At 44.8% G+C, this 19,328-nt stretch overlaps 1 protein-coding gene across 3 annotated transcripts in view; it reads right to left on the reverse strand.

The window, feature by feature from the left end:
* Nucleotides 1-18,843, reverse strand: part of LOC145357621 (uncharacterized) — a 107,599-nt gene extending 88,756 nt beyond the window's left edge. Inside the window, exons 1-2 of one of the 3 annotated variants that reach the window (XM_080211173.1) lie at nucleotides 18,541-18,839; nucleotides 15,503-15,628 (exon numbers count right to left, since the gene is read on the reverse strand). In XM_080211173.1, the coding sequence (XP_080067299.1) occupies nucleotides 15,503-15,628; nucleotides 18,541-18,654 (240 nt within the window). In that variant the 5' untranslated portion in view covers nucleotides 18,655-18,839. Of the gene's footprint in view, nucleotides 1-15,502; nucleotides 15,629-18,540 lie in introns of all 3 variants that reach the window. The other 2 variants (XM_080211109.1, XM_080211427.1) reach the window with 2 other exon arrangements.
* Between the last annotated feature and the right edge of the window lie 485 nt (nucleotides 18,844-19,328).

The following is a 19,328-nucleotide window of genomic DNA, read 5'->3' on the forward strand; positions in this document are numbered from 1 at the left end:
CTTCCCTGTGGTGGCGTCATTCTTTACACATACAAATTATTGTTGTGTAACTTTTAATAAGCAACCAGGGTTAGTATATTAATTTTTAATTAAGTAAGAATGGTGTACATACTTCCTGCATCTAAATATGTGTGTAGCAAGAGTGTGTTAGATAAAGGTGCACTTACTAACACTATAAATATGCTTGGGTTTGTTAATGGTCAATTTCTTAATGCTGACGGTGTCACTGGATTTGGTAATAGTGCTGGCATGTCTGGATTCGTTAACACTGACTTCATTTCCAATAGGCAGTCCATAAAGCAGCTGGGGCGTGGAGCACTCCTTAATACTGCTTGACATCATTTTACCATAAAAGGAAAAGTATGGAAAGTATGCTGCAGTTTACTCAGGCGAAGCACACTTCTTAGTATTTCGTCATGTGCTTAGATCTGTTCCCTACTTTGCTTAAAAAGGCAAAAAAAGGTCTTCTCTGAGGAATTCTTGACCTCAGCGTTAACCCCTCCATTAGTCTGAAAAAGTAAAACAGAAACTGGAACAAATTGCAGGGTCAATTAGACTATGACATGGTTAACCCTTACAGCACCAGGACATTTTTAAGGGGTCCTCTTTCTGAAAGGATGAATATTTTCAATCAGCTTAACGTTTGCTGCAAACATGCCAACAACCTCCTCCCCTTCCCCCCACATCTGCACTTCCATAGCTGTCTCCACATCTTGAAGGGAATTGCTTGATAGGGCGGACGCAACACGGTTTCATTAAAGGGAAGTCGTGTCTGACAAATTTACTGGAGTTCTATGAGGATGTGTCTAGGGCAGTGGTTAGAGGAGAGCCGGTGGATGTGGTCTTTCTGGATTTTCAGAAGGCGTTTGACAAGGTACCTCACAAGAGGTTATTGCAGAAGGTCAGGGGACATGGAGTTGGGGGTAGGGTGTTAGCGTGGATAGAGGATTGGTTGTCAAATAGGAGGCAGAGAGTGGGGGTCAATGGGTGCTATTCGGATTGGCGGTTGGTGACTAGTGGGGTGCCCCAGGGGTCGGTGCTGGGGCCTCAGCTATTTACCATTTATATAGATGATCTGGAGGAGGGAACCGAGTGCAGGGTGTCGAAATTTGCTGATGACACCAAGATTGGGGGAAAGGCAAATTGTGCGGAGGGTGTGGAGAGTCTGCAGAAGGATCTAGATAGGCTGGGCGAATGGGCCAGGAAATGGCAAATGGAATTTAATGTTGGCAAGTGTGAGGTGGTCCACTTTGGTAGGAAGAATGGTAGGAAGGACTATTACTTACGTGGCGAAAAACTGCAGCAGGCGACGGTGCAGAGGGACCTCGGGGTCCTTGTGCATGAATCGCAAAAACCCAGCTTGCAGGTGCAGCAGGTGGTCAGGAAGGCGAATGGGATGCTGGCCTTCATAGCGAGGGGGATTGAATATAAAAGTAGGGAGGTCTTGCTGCAGCTGTATAGGGCATTGGTGAGGCCGCAGCTGGAGTACTGTGTGCAGTTTTGGGCGCCGCACCTGCGCAAGGATATTTTGGCCCTGGAGGGAGTGCAGAGGAGGTTTACTAGGCTGATACCGGAGTTGAGGGGATTGAGCTATGAGGAGAGGCTGAATAAACTAGGCTTGTACTCGTTGGAGTTTAGAAGAATGAGGGGAGATCTCATTGAGACGTATAAGATGATGAATGGGATGGATAGGATAGAGGTGGAGAGACTCTTCCCGCTCAAAAAAGACAGTAGGACTAGGGGGCACAGCCTCAAGATAAAGGGGAGGCGGTTTAGAACGGAGTTGAGGAGGAACTTCTTCACTCAAAGGGTGGTGAATCTCTGGAATTCTCTGCCCGTTGAAGTGGTGGAGGCTGCCTCGCTAAATATTTTTAAGAAGCGGGTTGATGGGTTCTTGATAAGAGAGGGGATTAAGGGTTATGGGGAGAGGGTGGGAAAGTGGAACTGAGCCACAACAGATCAGCCATGATCTTATTGAATGGCGGGGCAGGCTCGAAGGGCTAGATGGCCTACTCCTGCTCCTATTTCTTATGTTCTTATGTTCTTATGTTCCCTTTTGTTCAAATCTTATCCCTCTTCCAGTGTCGTACAGCTATCACACAGCTCACCCTTCCACTTCCCCATCATCCTCACCTAAGGGCAACTGATGAGAAGCCATCAACCCTCTGACTCTAAATCTAATTCCCGCTTCCCCTCCCCACTTACCCGCTTTTCCTTTTTTGTTGCCATCATGCCAAAGTGCCCGAATTATTATTTCAAAAGACTGGAGGTCTATTCCTGTTGTTCTCTGTACAGAGCAGTCTCACTCATGTTGAAAGGTCTCAAGTTTGTCCTCCTCATTTTCAGTCAGTTTTCTCCCCTTCAAAAAGCCGGATTAGTCCCAAAGGTGCTCTGTGTTCCCTTAGAATGTTGCTCATCCAGCTATTCTTTATGTATGAGTCACAGATGTGAGCACTAGAAGGCAATTTGACTGGAGGATCTTTACAGCTAAGTAGTGTGCCATCTTCATTAGATGCACCACCGCTTTGAGCAGGTGTTTCTGACGCCAAGTACTGCTGCTCTACCTTTACACAGCCAAGATAAGATCAGCTAAACGTACAGATCAGGAATTAATCCTGTGATTCACTGCTTTAAGCAGCTGAGCCATGTGGTAATCTCAAAATCCTCGGTTCAGTTCTCATTCTCAGTTACCTGATCTTAGGCACTGGTATGGGTGGTGACTGGCCTTTTGAACCACTGCAGTCCATGTGATGTAGGTACACCCACAGTGCTGTTAGGTGAGAGTCCCAGGATTTTGACACAGCGACAGTAAAGGAACGGCAATATAGTTCCAACACAGGATGGTGTGTGGTTTGGAGGGAACTTTTAGGTAATAGTGTTCCAATGCATCTGCTGCCCTTGTCCTTCCATTTAATAGAGGTCACAGGTTTGGAAGGTGCTGTCGAAGAAGCAATGGTGAGTTGCTACAGTGCGAGTTGTTGACGAGACATACAGCTACCACTGTGCATGGGTGGTGAAGAGAGAAAAGGTGGTACATGGGGTGCCAATCAAGTGGGCTGTTTTGTCCTGGTTAGCCGAACTCATTCAGGCAAATGGAGTGCATTTTATCAGACCTGACTTATGACTGGTAAATGGTGGACAAGCTTTGGGGAGTCAGGAGGTGAATTAGTCACTATCAAACATGCAACCTCTGACCATCCCTTATGGCCATAGTATTTGAATGACTGGTCCAGTTTCCGATCAATGGTGGCTCCCGTGACGCTGATGGAATGAAATTTGACGATGGTATTGCCACTGAATGGCAAGGAGAGGTGGTTAGATACTCTTGTTGGGGATGGTCATTGCTTGGCACTTGTGTGACATGAATGTTACTTGTCGCTTTTAGCCCAAGCCTGAATAGTGATGAATCTTGTTGCTTGCGGGCATGGACAGCTCGAGTGCTTCCAGCTGACAACACTTCCTGCACACACACGTTCCATAGCACTGGGTACCTTACCATGCTTCTCTCCCTTAAACTATTTGCTACGTTAAGAAAAAAATTTCTTAAAGATGTACGGAAACACTTGCCCATATTCATCAATCATTTCCTTCCTTTGAGCCGATCTCACTTTTATATCTAGGCTAACTTAAATCTTTTACTTAACTCTTATTGTCCATATATTTCATGTTTTAATTTAATTGAAAAAGGGGTACTTTAATGTTACTACCGGATAGAGGTGGAGAGACTCTTCCCACTCAGAAAGGACAGTTGGACTAGGGGGCACAGCCTCAAGATAAAGGGGGGGGCGGTTTAGAACGGAGTTGAGGAGGAACTTCTTCACTCAAAGGGTGGTGAATCTCTGGAATTCTCTGCCCATTGAAGTGGTGGAGGCTGCCTCGCTAAATATTTTTAAGATGCGGGTTGATGGGTTTTTGATAAGCGAGGGGATTAAGGGTTATGGGGAGAGGGCGGGAATGTGGAACTGAGCCACGACAGATCAGCCATGATCTTATTGAATGGCGGGGCAGGCTCGAAGGGCTACATGGCCTACTCCTGCTCCTATTTCTTATGTTCTTATTTAATCTTTAGTTATCTAGATCTGATTAATTAATTAATTTGTCCTGGAGCACAAGTCTTCAGAACTACATACAAACATACAAATTAGGAGCGGGAATAGTCCCTCGAGCCTGCTTCGCCATTCAATGAGATCATGGCTGCTCTGGTAACCTCAAATCCACACTCCATCAACCCCTGATAATCTATCACATCCTCGCTGACCAGGAATCTATGTACCTCTGCCTTAACAAAATTCGAAGACCCTGATTCTAGCATCCATGGTGGAACAATGGTTAGCACTGCTACCTCACTGTGCCATGGACCCGGTTCGATTCCTGGCTTGGGCCAGTGTCTGTGTGGAGTTTGCACATTCTCCCTATGCCGGTGTGGGTTTCCTCCGGCTGCTCTGATTTTTGCCCATAGTCCGAAAGACTGATTAGGTGCAATCACCTGAACAGGCACTGGAGTGTGGTGTCCAGGGGAATTCCACAGTTATAGAGTCATAGAGGTTTACAGCATGGAAACAGGCCCTTCGGCCCAATTTGTTCATGCAGCCCGTTATTTTAAAACTCCCAAGCTAATCCCAATTGCCTGCATTTGGCCCATATAACTATCTAAATGCTTTTTAAAAGACAAAATTGTACCTGCCTCTACTACTAACTTTAGCAGCTTGTTCCAGACACTCACCACCCTCTGTGTGAAAAAATTGCCCCTCTGGACACTTTTGTATCTCTTCCCTTTCACCTTAAATCTATGCCCTCTAGTTTTAGACTTCCCTATCTTTGGGAAAAGATATTGACTATCTAGCTGACCTGTGCCCCTCGTTATTTTATAAACCTCTATAAGATCACCCCTCAGCCTCCTACACTCCAGAGAAAGAAGTCCCAGTCTGTCCAGCCTCTCCTTATAATTCAATCCATCGAGTCCCAGTAACATCCTAATAAATCTTTTCTGCACTCGTTCTAGTTTAATAATATCCTTTCTATAATAGGGTGACCAGAATTGCACACAATATTCCAAGTGTGGCCTTACCAATGTCTTGTACAACTTCAACAAGACATTCCAACTTCTGTATTCAATGTTACTTCACTGCAGTGTTAATGTAAGCCTTACTTGTGACTAATAAATAAACTTTACTCTTGAGGAAGAGAGTTCCAAACATGGGTAACCCACTGTCCAAAAACGCAAAGTGAATTTACTTAAAAGAAACTTTTAGGAGCATTTTTCAATATATTCATTCGAATTAGGGGCAAGAGTAAGCCACTCAGCCCCTCCCACCTGCCCTGCTATTCAACAAGAATGTGGCTGACCCGATTGTAACCACAAACCCACATTCCTGCTTGCCCCTCATAACCTTTCACCCCCCCACCTTTGTTAATCAAGAATATACATAGCTCTGCCTTAAAAAAATATTCAAAGACTCTGCTTCCACCACTATTTTCCCCTCAGTCCGCCTGCCTTCAGTAATGTTACGTATATATAGCTCTGGGGCTGCATACTTCCACAGAATGCTGTATGTGTTATAAATTAGATCAGTGCTTCGACGTGGGGACAAAAGCTGAAGCCAATCTGTTGACCTTCCATTCCATGGTCACCCTGTGCAAATATGGATGTCAAGTGAAGACAGTCAGGTTAGGTTAGCATACCCTCCTCCACAGCTGCTGCCACCCTCTGTCCAGACCTACCACTGGGGCATGACCACTCGGGTGAGCTTGGCATGAGTCAATGTTTTCAGGAAGGAGAGCAGAGAACCATATAATAGAAGTGCATAGATCACCAAAGCCGACTGTTCCACAATTAACAACAAAAACAGAAAATGCTGGAAAACCTCAGCAAGTCTGACAGCATCTGTGGAGAGAGAATAGAGCCAACGTTTCGAGTCAGGATGACCCTTCATCAGTTCTGACAAAGATGCTGTCAGACCTGCTGAGATTTTCTGTTTTTGTTTCAGATTCTAGCATCGTAGTATTTTGCTTTTATCTTTTTGTTTCACAATTAACTCACTAGAAGCATTTCGCCTCTAAAGAGCTAACTAAACTAGATCAAGGACAACAGATAGATGAGGACACCACCACCTGGAGGCTCCCTTCCAAGTCACTCACCATCCTGACATGGAAATATGCCGCTGTTCCTTCATTGTCACGGGTCAAAATCCTGGAACTCCCTTCCTAACAGCACTGTGGGTGTACCTACACTGCATGGACAGCAGCGGTGGTGACTCCATCACCTCCTCTCAAGGGCAATTAGGGATGAGCAATAAATGCTAGCATAGCCACTGAAGCCCACATTCTAACAACAAATAATACAACCTGTTAATTATTGGAAATAATGTAAAATCTCACTGCTCATTCACCTGGAGAGTCTCTCAGCCTCGACAAAATCAAAGTTCCAAAGTTCTCCTGGAGCAGCTCATGTAAGTTTATCATGAGAGCAGCTGGAACTCAGTTACACATTGTAAAACATTGCTTTTTATTCACTCCTGGGAATGTGAACAATGATCTGAGGTAGTTATGTAGCAGAACATCAGCAACTCCCAGAAAATCCCTAGTCAGAAATGTTTCCTCCTGTGGAAGAGGAGCTGCTTACCTGTATAAACTGCCGTTCCCTTAGTTCTACTGTCAGTCATATTTTCAAACAGTATCTGAAGTTTAGGAAACAGAGACAATGTGCTGTTCGCTGTAAACAAGATTCAACCCGGGCGAGGTGGGAGGCTTGGGGGGATAGAGAGATCGGTAGCCTGAAAAACTAAATCCAGAAACCCCTCTTCTTGGGACCAAGTGTTTCTGTAGAGTTGATTAAAATGGCAGTTAGATATATTCAGACATGTTGCAAGGTGTATGGTATCACCCAGGTGAAGCTCACAAAAGGACATTTATAGAATCATAAAATCCTTACAGTGCAGAAGAAGGCCATTCGGTCCATCGAGCCTTCACTGACAAAAATTCCGTCCAGGCCCTGTCCCCGTCACCCCATATACTTACCCCACTAGTCCCCCTGACACAAAGGGGAAATTTAGCATGGCCAATGTTTTTTAATTCATTCGTGGGACATGGGCATCGTTGGCTGGCCAGCATTTGTTGCCCATCCTTAGTTGCCCTTGAGAAGGTGGAGGTGAGCTGCCTTCTTGAATCACTGCAGTCCATGTTCTGTGGGTTGACCCGCAATGCCATTAGGGAGGGAATTCCAGGATTTTGACCCAGTGGCTGTGAAGGAACGGTGATGTATAAGTCAGGATGGTGAGTGGCTTGGAGAGGAATTTGCAGGTGGTGGTGTTCCCATGTATCAGTTGCCCCTGTCCTTCCAGATGGAAGTGGTTGCAGGTTTGGAAGGTACTAAGAATCTTTGGTGAATTGCTGCAGTGCATCTTGTAGATAGTACATACTGCTGCTACTGAGCATCAGTGGTGGAGGGATTGAATGTTTGTAAATGTGGTGCCAGTAAAGCAGGCTGCTTTGTCCTGGATGGTGTCAAGCTTGTTGAGTGTTGTTGGAGCTGCAGCCATCCAGGCAAGTGGGGAATATTGTATCACACTCCTAACTTGTGCCTTGTAGATGGTGGATAGACTCTGGGAAGTTAGGAGGTGAGTTACTTGCCACAGTATTCCGAGCCTCTGACCAGCTCTTGTAGCCACTTTGTTAACGTGGTGAATCCAGTTGAGTTTCCGGTCAATGGTAACCCTGAGGATGTTGATAGTGGGGGAATTCAGTGATGGCTACACCACTGAATGAGAGGAGTAGTGGTTAGAGTGTCTCTTATTGGTGATAGTCATTATCTGGCATTTGTGTGGTGCGTATGTTACTAGCCCGCACATCTTTGGACATCTCAGACATTTTATCCATCAAATTAATAAGCAGAAAATCAGGCAGCCGCCCTTCCACACAGGCATCCCTCCCAACTCTGATTTTCTCTAATATAAAAACAGAGACATAACTGGATAAACTCAGCAGGTGTGGCAGCATCTATGGTGAGAGAAACAGAGTTAACGTTTCGAGACTGTATGACTTTTCTACGGAAGAGAGACTGAAATACAATGAATGATATAGTTGGAGAGAGGCTTGGAGGTGGTGAGACGGAATAGAAGGTAAGGAATAGGTCAGAGCTAAGGAGCAATTGACAAAGGTGTCATGGACACAAGACAAAGGGAGTGTTAATGGTGGCATTAAGGACTGAAGAAGTCTCAATAGTGCGTTTAGCCAATCCAATATGGTGAGGTCAGGAAAATCTCAGCAATGACATAAGGTGACTGAGTGCACAGAAAGAGTCCATTTATTTCAAATCAGCACTGACTACTAGAAAAAAAAGGGAATGTAGGCAGAACGATGACATGAGAATAATGCATAGACTTGATCGATCTAACCCGGACATAAAGTTTATTATTTATTGGTCACAAGTAAGACTTACATTAACACTGTAACAAAGTTATTGTGAAATTCCTCGAGTCACCTGTTTGGGTCAACGCACCTAACCAGCACATCTTTCAGGTTGTGGGAGGTTGTGGAGGACTATTACTTACGTGGCGAAAAACTGCAGCAGGCGATGGTGCAGAGGGACCTCGGGGTCCTTGTGCATGAGTCGCAAAAACCCAGCCTGCAGGTGCAGCAGGTGGTCAGGAAGGCGAATGGGATGCTGGCCTTCATAGCGAGGGGGATTGAATATAAAAGTAGGGAGGTCTTGCTGCAGCTGTATAGGGCATTGGTGAGGCCGCAGCTGGAGTACTGTGTGCAGTTTTGGTCGCCGCATTTACGCAAGGATATTTTGGCCTTGGAGGGAGCGCAGAGGAGGTTTACTAGGCTGATACCGGAGTTGAGGGGGTTGAGCTATGAGGAGAGGCTGAATAAACTAGGCTTGTACTCGTTAGAGTTTAGAAGAATGAGGGGAGATCTCATTGAGACGTATAAGATGATGAATGGGATGGATAGGATAGAGGTGGAGAGACTCTTCCCGCTCAGAAAGGACAGTTGGACTAGGGGGCACAGCCTCAAGATAAAGGGGGGGGCAGTTTAGAACGGAGTTGAGGAGGAACTTCTTCACTCAAAGGGTGGTGAATGTCTGGACTTCTCTGCCCGTTGAAGTGGTGGAGGCTGCCTCGCTAAATATTTTTAAGACGCGGGTTGATGGGTTTTTGATAAGAGAGGGGATTAAGGGTTATGGGGAGAGGGCGGGAAAGTGGAACTGAGCCACGACAGATCAGCCATGATCTTATTGAATGGCGGGGCAGGCTCGAAGGGCTAGATGGCCTACTTCTGCTCCTATTTCTTATGTTCTTATGAAACCAGAGCACCCGGAGGAAACCCACACAGACACAGGGAAAACGTGCAAACTCCACACAGACAGTGACCCAAACCAGGAATGAAACCCGGATCCCTGGTGCTGTGAGGCAGCAGTGCTAACCACTGTGCTCCTGTGCCGCCCCCTGTTGGTGATTTAAAGAGAAGTGGAAACCCTCTTGTTCTTTATTGTCTACAATCCACACATTTACCTACTGTACCTTACTAATCACTTTCTTCCTGAATAAAACATTCATAACGCAGATTAACTGGTATAACTAAGGAAAATCTGTGAAAGTAAACCAGGCAGTTAGGATCAGAGTCACAATTAATTCAGTGAATAATATATTTCAAACACAGTAATGAATCTCTCATGATGTTGCACACATTTAAATCAATTATCTCTCTCTCACCTGTACGTGCTAGTTTCATGCTATTGGTACTGACTCTCCTCTTATACTTCAATCTCTCTATTACTCTTCGGTTTCTCTACCTTTAACTTCAACCTTTCGCTTCTATTTCAGTCACCTTCATGTTTCTCTCCTTTTTTTTCTCTTTTCTGGTAAATTGTTGGTCTGGGGTGGGTGTGGTGAAAACGGAGTCACTAACAGCTGCCAGTGCACGTAGGCAGATTTACCATTCCCATTCGTGGCGGGCATGTTTAGAGACGCAACAAGAAAATATCAGAAGAAGGCCCTAGGCACATTGCCCTGTGGCATAAACGCAGGGCGCAATGGTCCCCCTGCCCCCGTCAATGGCGGGCCGGGTTTCCCGCTGTCCAATATCAGGAACATCATTCTAATAAATATGCATCTCATTGTAGTGCCCACATGCTGGAATCTTTGATGTATGCAATTGGCAAAGCATTTCAAGATTGAGCATTCTTCCACACCTGAGACAATTTAATATCAGCTCCATTGCCATACTTGGGTTTGGCTTCTGAAGCAGTTATGCCCACTCAAGCAACACTAATTCCTGATTGTGATGTTAGCCCCTCATACCCAGGCTTTAAGTTTATTTATTAGCATCACAAGTAGGTTTACATTAACACTGCAATGAAGTTACTGTGAAAATCCCCTAGTCACCACACTCCGGTGCCTGTTCGGATACACAGAGAGAGAATTTAGCACGGCTAATGCATCTAACCAGCATATCTTTCAGACTGTGGGAGGAAACCGGAGCACTCGGAGGAAACCCACATGGATTCAAGAGAACGCACAGACTCCACACAGACAGTGACCCAAGCCGAGAATCGAACCGGGGTCCCTGTTGCTATGAGGCAGCAGTGCTCACCACTGTGCTACCATGCTGTCCAGACTTTAAAATTAACTCAGCGTTCAGTTGCTCAGAAGTATTGGGCAGCTGGATGAGTTTGAGGATCCTCTAGTGACAAGTGGGCACGGATCACTTACTAAGGGTGATGCATGGATCACCCAGCATTCCAGTTATATCGGCATAGAACATTAACCCTCATGGTCTGAACAAATCACTCAGCCTGGGAGTGTAGGTTAGGCTAAGGTCAACTCTTGTGCTGACAGCACATGATGTAACTGAGTGGCCAAAGCTGCCATTGCTCAGGCACATGGTGTAGGGCAGATGTCAATGGAGTTTTGGTCAGGAATCAATCAAACTGAAGACTTTGCATCAACTTGGTGGCCAGATCTCTTCAGAAGATTCCTATCATTTGAAACGCACCCCTTCAAATATATGGGCTGGATTATTGAAGCTCTAAGGTCAAGGTAGAGGCAGGCAAATCAGAGATCCAACGTTAAGCTCATATGTACCTGATCATTTTTTGCACAAAGTGCTGCATAATGGGGAAGCGATGGCCGAGTGGGATTATCGCTAGACTTTTAATCCAGAAACTCAGCCAATGTTCTGGGGACCTGGGTTCAAATCCTGCCATGGCAGATGGTGGAATTTGAATTCAATTAAAAAAATCGAATTAAGGATGTACTAATGATCATGAAACCCTTATCGGAAAAACCCATCTGGTTCACTAATGCTCTTTAGGGAAGGAAATCTGCCGTCCTTACCTGGTCTGGCCTACATGTGATACCAGAGTTACAGCAATGTGGTTGACACTCAACTGCCCTCTGGCAACTGGAAATAGGCCTTAAATGTTGGCCAGCCAGCGATGCCCATGTTCCACAAATAAATAAAAGAAATGGCGGTAAAAACCATCACTGGCTTCGGTGGATCCAGTGACACATTCCTCATCCAACATTGGACATGGGCAAAATCTGGGACAATTCCACCCTTGTGGTGAAAGAAACCCGTAGAGGTTATCTTTCTACCCCTATTTCATAATCATTCTCACTGCTTCTTCCCCTTCTGACAATCTCTCCACTTCCAAAACTTACAGCTGGACAGAGCTCTGGTTAAATCCCATCTGGAATATTCATTGCTGGAAGCTGTGCTTCAGTGAAAATACATTGGCCTGGTGAGGGACTGGGGGCTGTGAGGAGGTGGTGTACAATTTAGATTCAGCAGAATGATACCAAGGCTAAAAGGGTTAAATGATGAGGACTGGTTGCATAGAATAGACTTGATTATAGAAGGATAAAAAGTGATCTGACTGAGATGTTGAAGATGTTTAAAAATTTTGACAGAGTTGATAGGGAGAAAATACTTCCTTTGGTACGGGGGTTTCCTCCATGTGCTCCACTTTCCTCCCACACTCCAAAGATGTGTAGGTTAGGTTGATTAGCCATGGTAAATTGTCCCTTCATGTCAAGGGGATTGGCAGGGCAAACACATGGGGTTACGGGGATAGGGCCTGGGTGGAATTGTGGTTGGTGGAGACTGGATGGGCCAAATGGCCTCCTTCTGTACTGTTGGTATTCTAGGGATTCAGGATAGTCCAAAGGTGAAGACAGCGAGTGGCCTTACTTCCTCAGGAACTTCAGCATTTTCTAAAGAAATGAAGTTATTTTGAAATATGGCAAATTATTTTGCATTAGAAATTTTGCAAATAATGCAGAATCAAACATTTTCAGAAACGAAATGTTCAATGTTCTGAGAAATGTGTGGGAGGAAATCCCTCAGCCCTCAAATGTTTCAATTGCAGGATGAAGTCTGCATTTATTATAAATGTTGACGCAGGAATTTATGATGCTTACAATGTTGGCACAAATATCTAACAAAAAGAATGACAGCAGGAATTAAGTTTTTTAGACAGGAAGTGTATGCAGACATAAGGTTTTTAATCACTTATTGATCTATCACTCATGCTGGGGAAAGTTATGCTGATAGGATGTCACATGAAGAATGGTGGGAGGAGGTGTGTGCGGACCAGTTAGGCAAACGTCCGGTCCGCGTGCTGTAATATCTGTTTACTGGTAGGGAATCAAAGACATGTACAGTCATTTAGACTTAAAAGGGAGGGTATAAACGGGGCAATACATACAGAAGTAATTCAAATACACGTTCAACATCCTACATTCTGTCTCTGTTCTGCTTTATATTCGACTTTATTTTATTACTTATAGTTAAATGGAAAAACATATGGAGTTTGGAAAACAGAAAGTTACTGTTGGTTGCATTGCCTCTGCAATATGCTACAGTCGATGACACACCGCAACAGGCATGAGGGTGAATTATACTACGAACAATTTACCAGGGCTCTTTCCATCGTAATTGTGAATATTGGGATTTACAATGAAAAAAGTTGACAGCAAGTGTTTGCAACCATAACAATTTCAATATAATGTAAGTGACAGTAGAGGTGGCTTGAAAGGTTATTTTAAATTTATTAGCTGATGAATATTTTGAATAACCTGATTCTTTGTAACCTTCAACATTCACTCCTCTGTTCCAGTCACCTTTCCAAACACAGGAGAGTTAACACCTGCTCCTTTACTTCCTCCCCTCCCATTGTCTAAGGCCCAAAACACTCCTCCCAGGTAAAACTGTGATTAATTTGCAATTCTTTCCATTTATTATACTGCACTGTAGTCACAGCTCAAGATAAGGGGGAGCAAATGCAGACTGGGTTACCACTTTGCCAAACACCTCCATTCAGTTTGGAAATATCCCATCCATTGGCTCTGTCTATACTTCCTGCTGCCCCAGCAAAGCAGCCAGCATAATTTAAGGGTGCCTCGCACCCAGACATTCTCTTTTCCACCTTCTTCCATCGGGAAAAAGATACAAAAGCCTGGGGTCATGTACCAACCGACTCGAGAACAGCTGCTGCTGTCAGACTTTTAAGTGGACCTACCTTGCATTATGTTGATCTTTCTCTACACCCTGGCTATGACTGTAACACTACATTCTGCACTCTCGCGTTTCCTTCTCTGTGAACGGTACGCTTTGTCGGTATAGCGAACAAGAAACAATACTTTTCACTGTGTGTTAATATATATGACAATAATAAATCAAATCAAATTAAACATAACCCCCAACTTCCAGTCGCCTGTCATTTTAATTCTACTCCTTTCCCCCTCTGACTTCTCCATCTTTAGCTTCCTACATTGCTACAATGAAGCACGATAGAAACTCGCTTGAGTCGCCATAAAATCTGTTTCCTGCTTTTCCATTTAAAATATGTTGGAAAGCATAATGTTCCACACTCTTGTCCAGCCACACTTCCATTACCCCATGGTACATAGAAAGCAGTCAATGCCAAACTTGTTCGTCTTGACTTAGTCAGCAGCGTCCTCTAGTGGCTCAAATCTAATTTAACACACGTCAGAAAATAAACTTGTGTTTATATTCCATCTCTCACAACCTCTGGACGTCCAAAGGTGCTTTAAAGCTAATAAAGTATTCTTGAAATGCAATCTCTGTTGCAATGTAACAAATGTTGCAGCCAATGAGTGCTCAACAAGTTTCTATTAGAAAAAAGTAATAATTGGACAGGTATTCTGTTTACAGTTCTGATGGGTGGCATGGTTTTGAAAGTTTATTAGTCACAAGTAGGCTTACATTCACACTGCAATGAAGTTACTGTGAAAATCCCCTAGTCACCACACTCTGGTGCCTGTTCGGGTACACTGAGGGAGAATTTAGCATGACCAATTCATCTAAGCTGCACATCTTTGGAGTGTGGGAGGAAACCAGAGCACCCAGAGGAAACCCGTGCAGACACGGAGGAAATGTGCAAACTCCATACAGACAGTGACTCGTCAGGAATTGAACCTGGGTCCCTGGCACTGCGAGGCAGCAGTGCTAACTGCTGTGCCACTTTGCCACCCCCAAAGTGGCAAAGTGGTTAGCACTGCTGCCTCATAGTGCCAGGGACCCAGGTTCAATTTCAGCCTTGGGTAACTTGGGTAATTTGCACAATCTCCCCATGTCTGTGTGGGTTTCCTCCAGTTGCTCCGCTTTCCTCCCACAGTCACAAAGTTGCGTGGGTTAGGTGGATTAGCCATGATAAATTACCTCTTGGTATCCCCAACATGTTAGGCTAGCGAGGTAAATACGTGGGGTTATGGGAATAGGGTAGGGGAGGGGGCGTAGGTAATTCACTCTGTCAGAGGGTCAGTGCAGACACAACGGGCCGAATAGCCTTTTTCTGCGCTGTAGGGATTCTGTGATTGGCCGAGAGATAAATATTGACCAGGCTTTTAGGGAGAACTGTTCTTCTTCCCTATCCTGAGATCTTTTACATCCACCTACCATGGTAGGCAGCTCCTCGACTGATCTGAAAGTTGGCAGGTAGTAGGTAGCCAAATCAATGTAAGGGAATTGCTGCTGTAATGTTTAGTTCTTTCCATTAATAATGGTCAATTCATAAGGGAGAGGTGGAAAAGGTTAATGGAAATAAATTAAAATTGTCAATGTGAAATTTCCAATAGAAATCATTTAGCAATATAATGTGGTCACTTGTGTTCCAAATTTGACGTGTTTCCACTAGTGAATGGGTTTAGTATGCAACAGAACACACGCAGAGCTCCTCAAACAGCATGAACTCAGTCCGCCTGAACAAAACAGAGGCCCTAGTGACTGAGAACAAAATGGCAGTCTCAGCATCTGGCAGCGGCAGCCATGTTTAATTCATATCTATGAGAGAACTGCTCCTTCAAAGAGAGGGCATGATACTACCCCACAAGGTGAAGTCTGTGTCACTGGAGATAGTTCTGCACTATATTTGGGCAATAGTATTTTATGTGAGGTGATGGACTTGCCCAACTGTTCATTGGTTCTGTGGTGGAGGAGTTAATTTAATGTGATTTGTGCTATCAAAATGACTCACATCAGTTGCTTTCTTCTCTGCTAGCTCCAGCTTTCCTTGAGTATTTCGCAAGGTTTCGGAGCACTTGTCAAGCTCATCTTCGGTTGCTTTTTGCTTCTTCTGCAAGCTGATGATCTCTTCTTCCAGCTAAAGAATCAACAAAGATTATATTAATAAATTTAAAGCTACATGACATTCCAGCACAAAATGTACCTGACCGATCATTCATTTCTGTGCGTCCATTTTGCTGTTACTGAAAGTTCAATATTTAAAATGGTAGCTCAGTTGCTAACACATTTAAATCCTCCCAGGCCAGGATTTCATAGCATCCCTACAGTGCAGAAAGAGGCCATTTGGTCCACCAAGTCTGCACCAACCACAAGCTCATCCAGGCCCTATTCCTGTAACTCCACATATTTACCCTGCTAATTCCCCTGATGCTAGGGTCAATTCGCTATGGTCAATCAACCTAACCCACATATTTTTAGACAGTGGGAGGAAACCGGACCACCTGGAGGGAACCCAACCAGACACGGGGAGAATGACACGGGTTGAGATACAAAAATCAAGACCAATGCTCCAGCGTCATGCTGAAAGAGTGCTGCAGTGTCAGAGATGCCTGGTTGGGTGGATGTAGAAGATCTGAAAGCAGGATTACAAAGAAGAGGGGAATTATCACCGGTCTCCTGGCCGATATTTATCCAGTAAAAAGTCACACAACACCAGGTTAAAATCCAACAAGTTTATTTGATAGTAAACCCACAAGCTTTCGGGGTTTGCCCGTTTGTCAGGTGAGTGGAGAGTTCTGGTCTCAAACAGAGCATATAAAGGCACACACAGTTTACAGAACACTGATTAGAATGCGAGTCTTTACAGTCTATTGTGTTGTGAGACTTCTTGCTGTGTTTACCCCAGTCCAACGCCGGCATCTCCACATCAATATTTATCCCGCAGACAATGTCACAACAAATAGGCTATCTGATCTCTGTGAGAGTTTGCTAAGTGCAAATTATCTTTCATTCTCCCATAGAACACCCACTGTGCAGCAGGAGGCCGTTCAGCCCATCAAGTCTGCACCAGCTCTCTGACAGTGGATTTTAACCAGGCCTACCACTCCCTCCTTTATCCATCAAACCTACACATCTTTGGACACTAAAGAGTAATTTGTCAGAGCCAATCGACCTGACCCATACAACTTTGGACTGTAGGAGGAAACCTTAGTGCCCGGAGGCAACGCAGACCAACATGCAGACAGTGACCCAAGGTAGGTATTGAATCCAGATCCCTGGTGCTGTGAGGCTGCAGTGCTGACCACTGTGCCACCGTGCAGCCTGAGTTAGTTGCCACATTTCTTACATTACAAACGCGCTAACAGTTCAGAAAGTATTTCATTGGCTGTAATGTGCTTTGAGATGTTCAGTGATCGCTATAAAAATGCACATCATTATTTTGATAACACGAGCTTAATAAATGTGACATTCTTCCACTATTGTCCTTTTGAAATATTTCGTCACCATGTTCCAGATATTTGTCAGTTGATTTATTTTGATATTAAACCAGCTGTAATATACACGGTCTCAGTGTTCCTGAGCTAAGGAAAATCCTCCAGGGTTGTCTTTCACTGGAAGCTGGATGTGTGTGTATGTGGATGAGGACAATGTCCAGCTTGGTTGTGATGCCTCCTGCAATGGGATAACCTGCTGCCATTTTGTCTGTATTCATACCTGAACTACTTAACGAAAAAAGGATAAGGGGATATTGGGAACAGGTGGGAAGGTGGATTTAACACCAGGGAGATGTCAGCCATGACCTGATTGAATGGCGGCGCAGGCTGGATTTGCCTACTTCTGCTCCTAATTCCTGTGTTCCTATGAAGTGTAGTCACCTTAGTGAGGCATCAGAAAGCTCTACCCTGGCAAGGATCATTACATTTCAAGAGAAAAAGGGAAAGGTGGGGAAACTGGGAAGAAAATACCAGTCACAAACAAACTTGAACTAGCAGTCTGAGCCATACATATTTGTCAGAAAGATGAGGAGGAGGGGAGTGAGAGAATCCTCTAAAAACTGTTCAATGTGGCAAACATTGCTAAGATGACTTGTTAATAGTCAGATTTACAGCATTATGACTTCACATGACATGTCACTGCTCATCCAGGATTTGTGAGCTCCAAATATGTGCTTTATCCTTCAACTTGTGAAAGATCCGGAGAAATTCTTTCAGTATTTCCCCTTTCACACTTACTCTCTCTTTGTCTCTCTCCTGACATACCGTAGAAACCATAGAAACCCTACAGTGCAAAAGGAGGCCATTCAGTCCATCGAGTCTGCACCAACAACAATCCCACCCAAGCCCTATCCCTGCTTACTTACTCTGCTAATCCTGCTAACCTATCACATCCTGGAATACTAAAGGTTAATTTAACATGTCCAATGCACCTAACTTGCACATCTTTCGGACTGTGGATGGAAACCGGAGCAGCTGGAGGAAACCCACACAGACACAGGGAGAATGTGCAAACTCCACACAGACAGCAACCCAAATAGGGAATTGAATCCAGTCCCTGGATAGCAGTGCTAACCATTGTGCAACCATGCGTTCTCCTTGCGTAACACTGGACTTTCATTTAGAGGCAACAGCCAAACCCTTACCCACCCCATCCCCCAAAAAAATAACCACCTCAAAATATTTCAGAAAGGCACAGTCAACCTATTAGCCTAGCCAGGAGTTGAAGGTAGAGTGGTGCTTGTACAGGGTTTCACAACTGGGAGCTGATACACACAGTGTGTTTTACTGACTCTGCATGTCAATAGCTTCAAATCCATTTCATATTCATTTCCCACTGTGAATATTTTACACTTTTAGGGGAGAGGGGAGTGGGCGCTGGCTGTAATCAACAAAGTCCTCAACATGAGAGCTATTTCAGAGAAAAAAAATCATCTTCCTCATGTTAGTCACCTAACAAAAACACTGTCCCCGATTTAAGAAGAGGACTGAGGGGGGTGACTTCATCCCCACAATAGAAATATCCATTCAACTCCTGGGGTGACCCGGTCCTTACCTGCATACACCTGTCCTCAGCCGCCTTCTTATCAACTTCTGCCTGATCGGCTTTGTCCATAGCATTTTCCTTTTCCAATTTCAGCATTTGCATCTTCTTCTTGAGGGCATCCATGGTCTTTGATTACTTTGAAAAAGTAAAACCTTTGATCTGGAATTTGCGAAGAGGAGAGCTGTGTGTGGAGTGAGAGAAGTTTAGACTGCTCCTGGAGCTAAGCTGGGCTCAAGAGTCGCGCCTGGGGCTGTGCAGGGAGGGGAAATAAGGAGCTGCCTCTGCTGTAGGTGGGCTGGGGGAGGCTGGATTTCCGGGGGAATGAAACAGAGAGGCGATGACTCCTTTTGGAGAGGGCTGAAAGGATGGTGGCGAGTGTGAATGTGGGCGGTGCTGAGACGTGGCCACTGCTTCAAGCTGCCTGTCTTTAAACTCAGTTAAACTCAGCCAGGGAAGGAGAAAGGAATGTGTGTCTGCTTTTGTTCCATATCCATGGTGTGTGTCCTGTGCAGCCTGTCTGTGCACAGAAGCTGGGAGAATTCAGCTCTCTAGCTGAGAGCCCGGGGCTGCCTCTGATAGTCCATATACCCACTCAAACCCCCCTCCAGTCCTGATGCACATTTTCCCCATCGTTCAACATTAACTCAGCCCTGTTCATCATCAGCTTCTTTCCTCTCTTACCCAATTGTCCGCAACGCCTTTCACTTCTAATCCTTTTTTTCATTTCGGACTTTTAACCCACTTCAAAATAAAGGGGGGGGGGGCGGTTTAGAACTGAGTTGAGGAGGAACTTCTTC

This window comes from Carcharhinus amblyrhynchos, chromosome 1, assembly GCF_965287045.1.
Source record: "Carcharhinus amblyrhynchos chromosome 1, sCarAmb.v2.hapA, whole genome shotgun sequence".
NCBI lineage: Eukaryota > Metazoa > Chordata > Chondrichthyes > Carcharhiniformes > Carcharhinidae > Carcharhinus > Carcharhinus amblyrhynchos.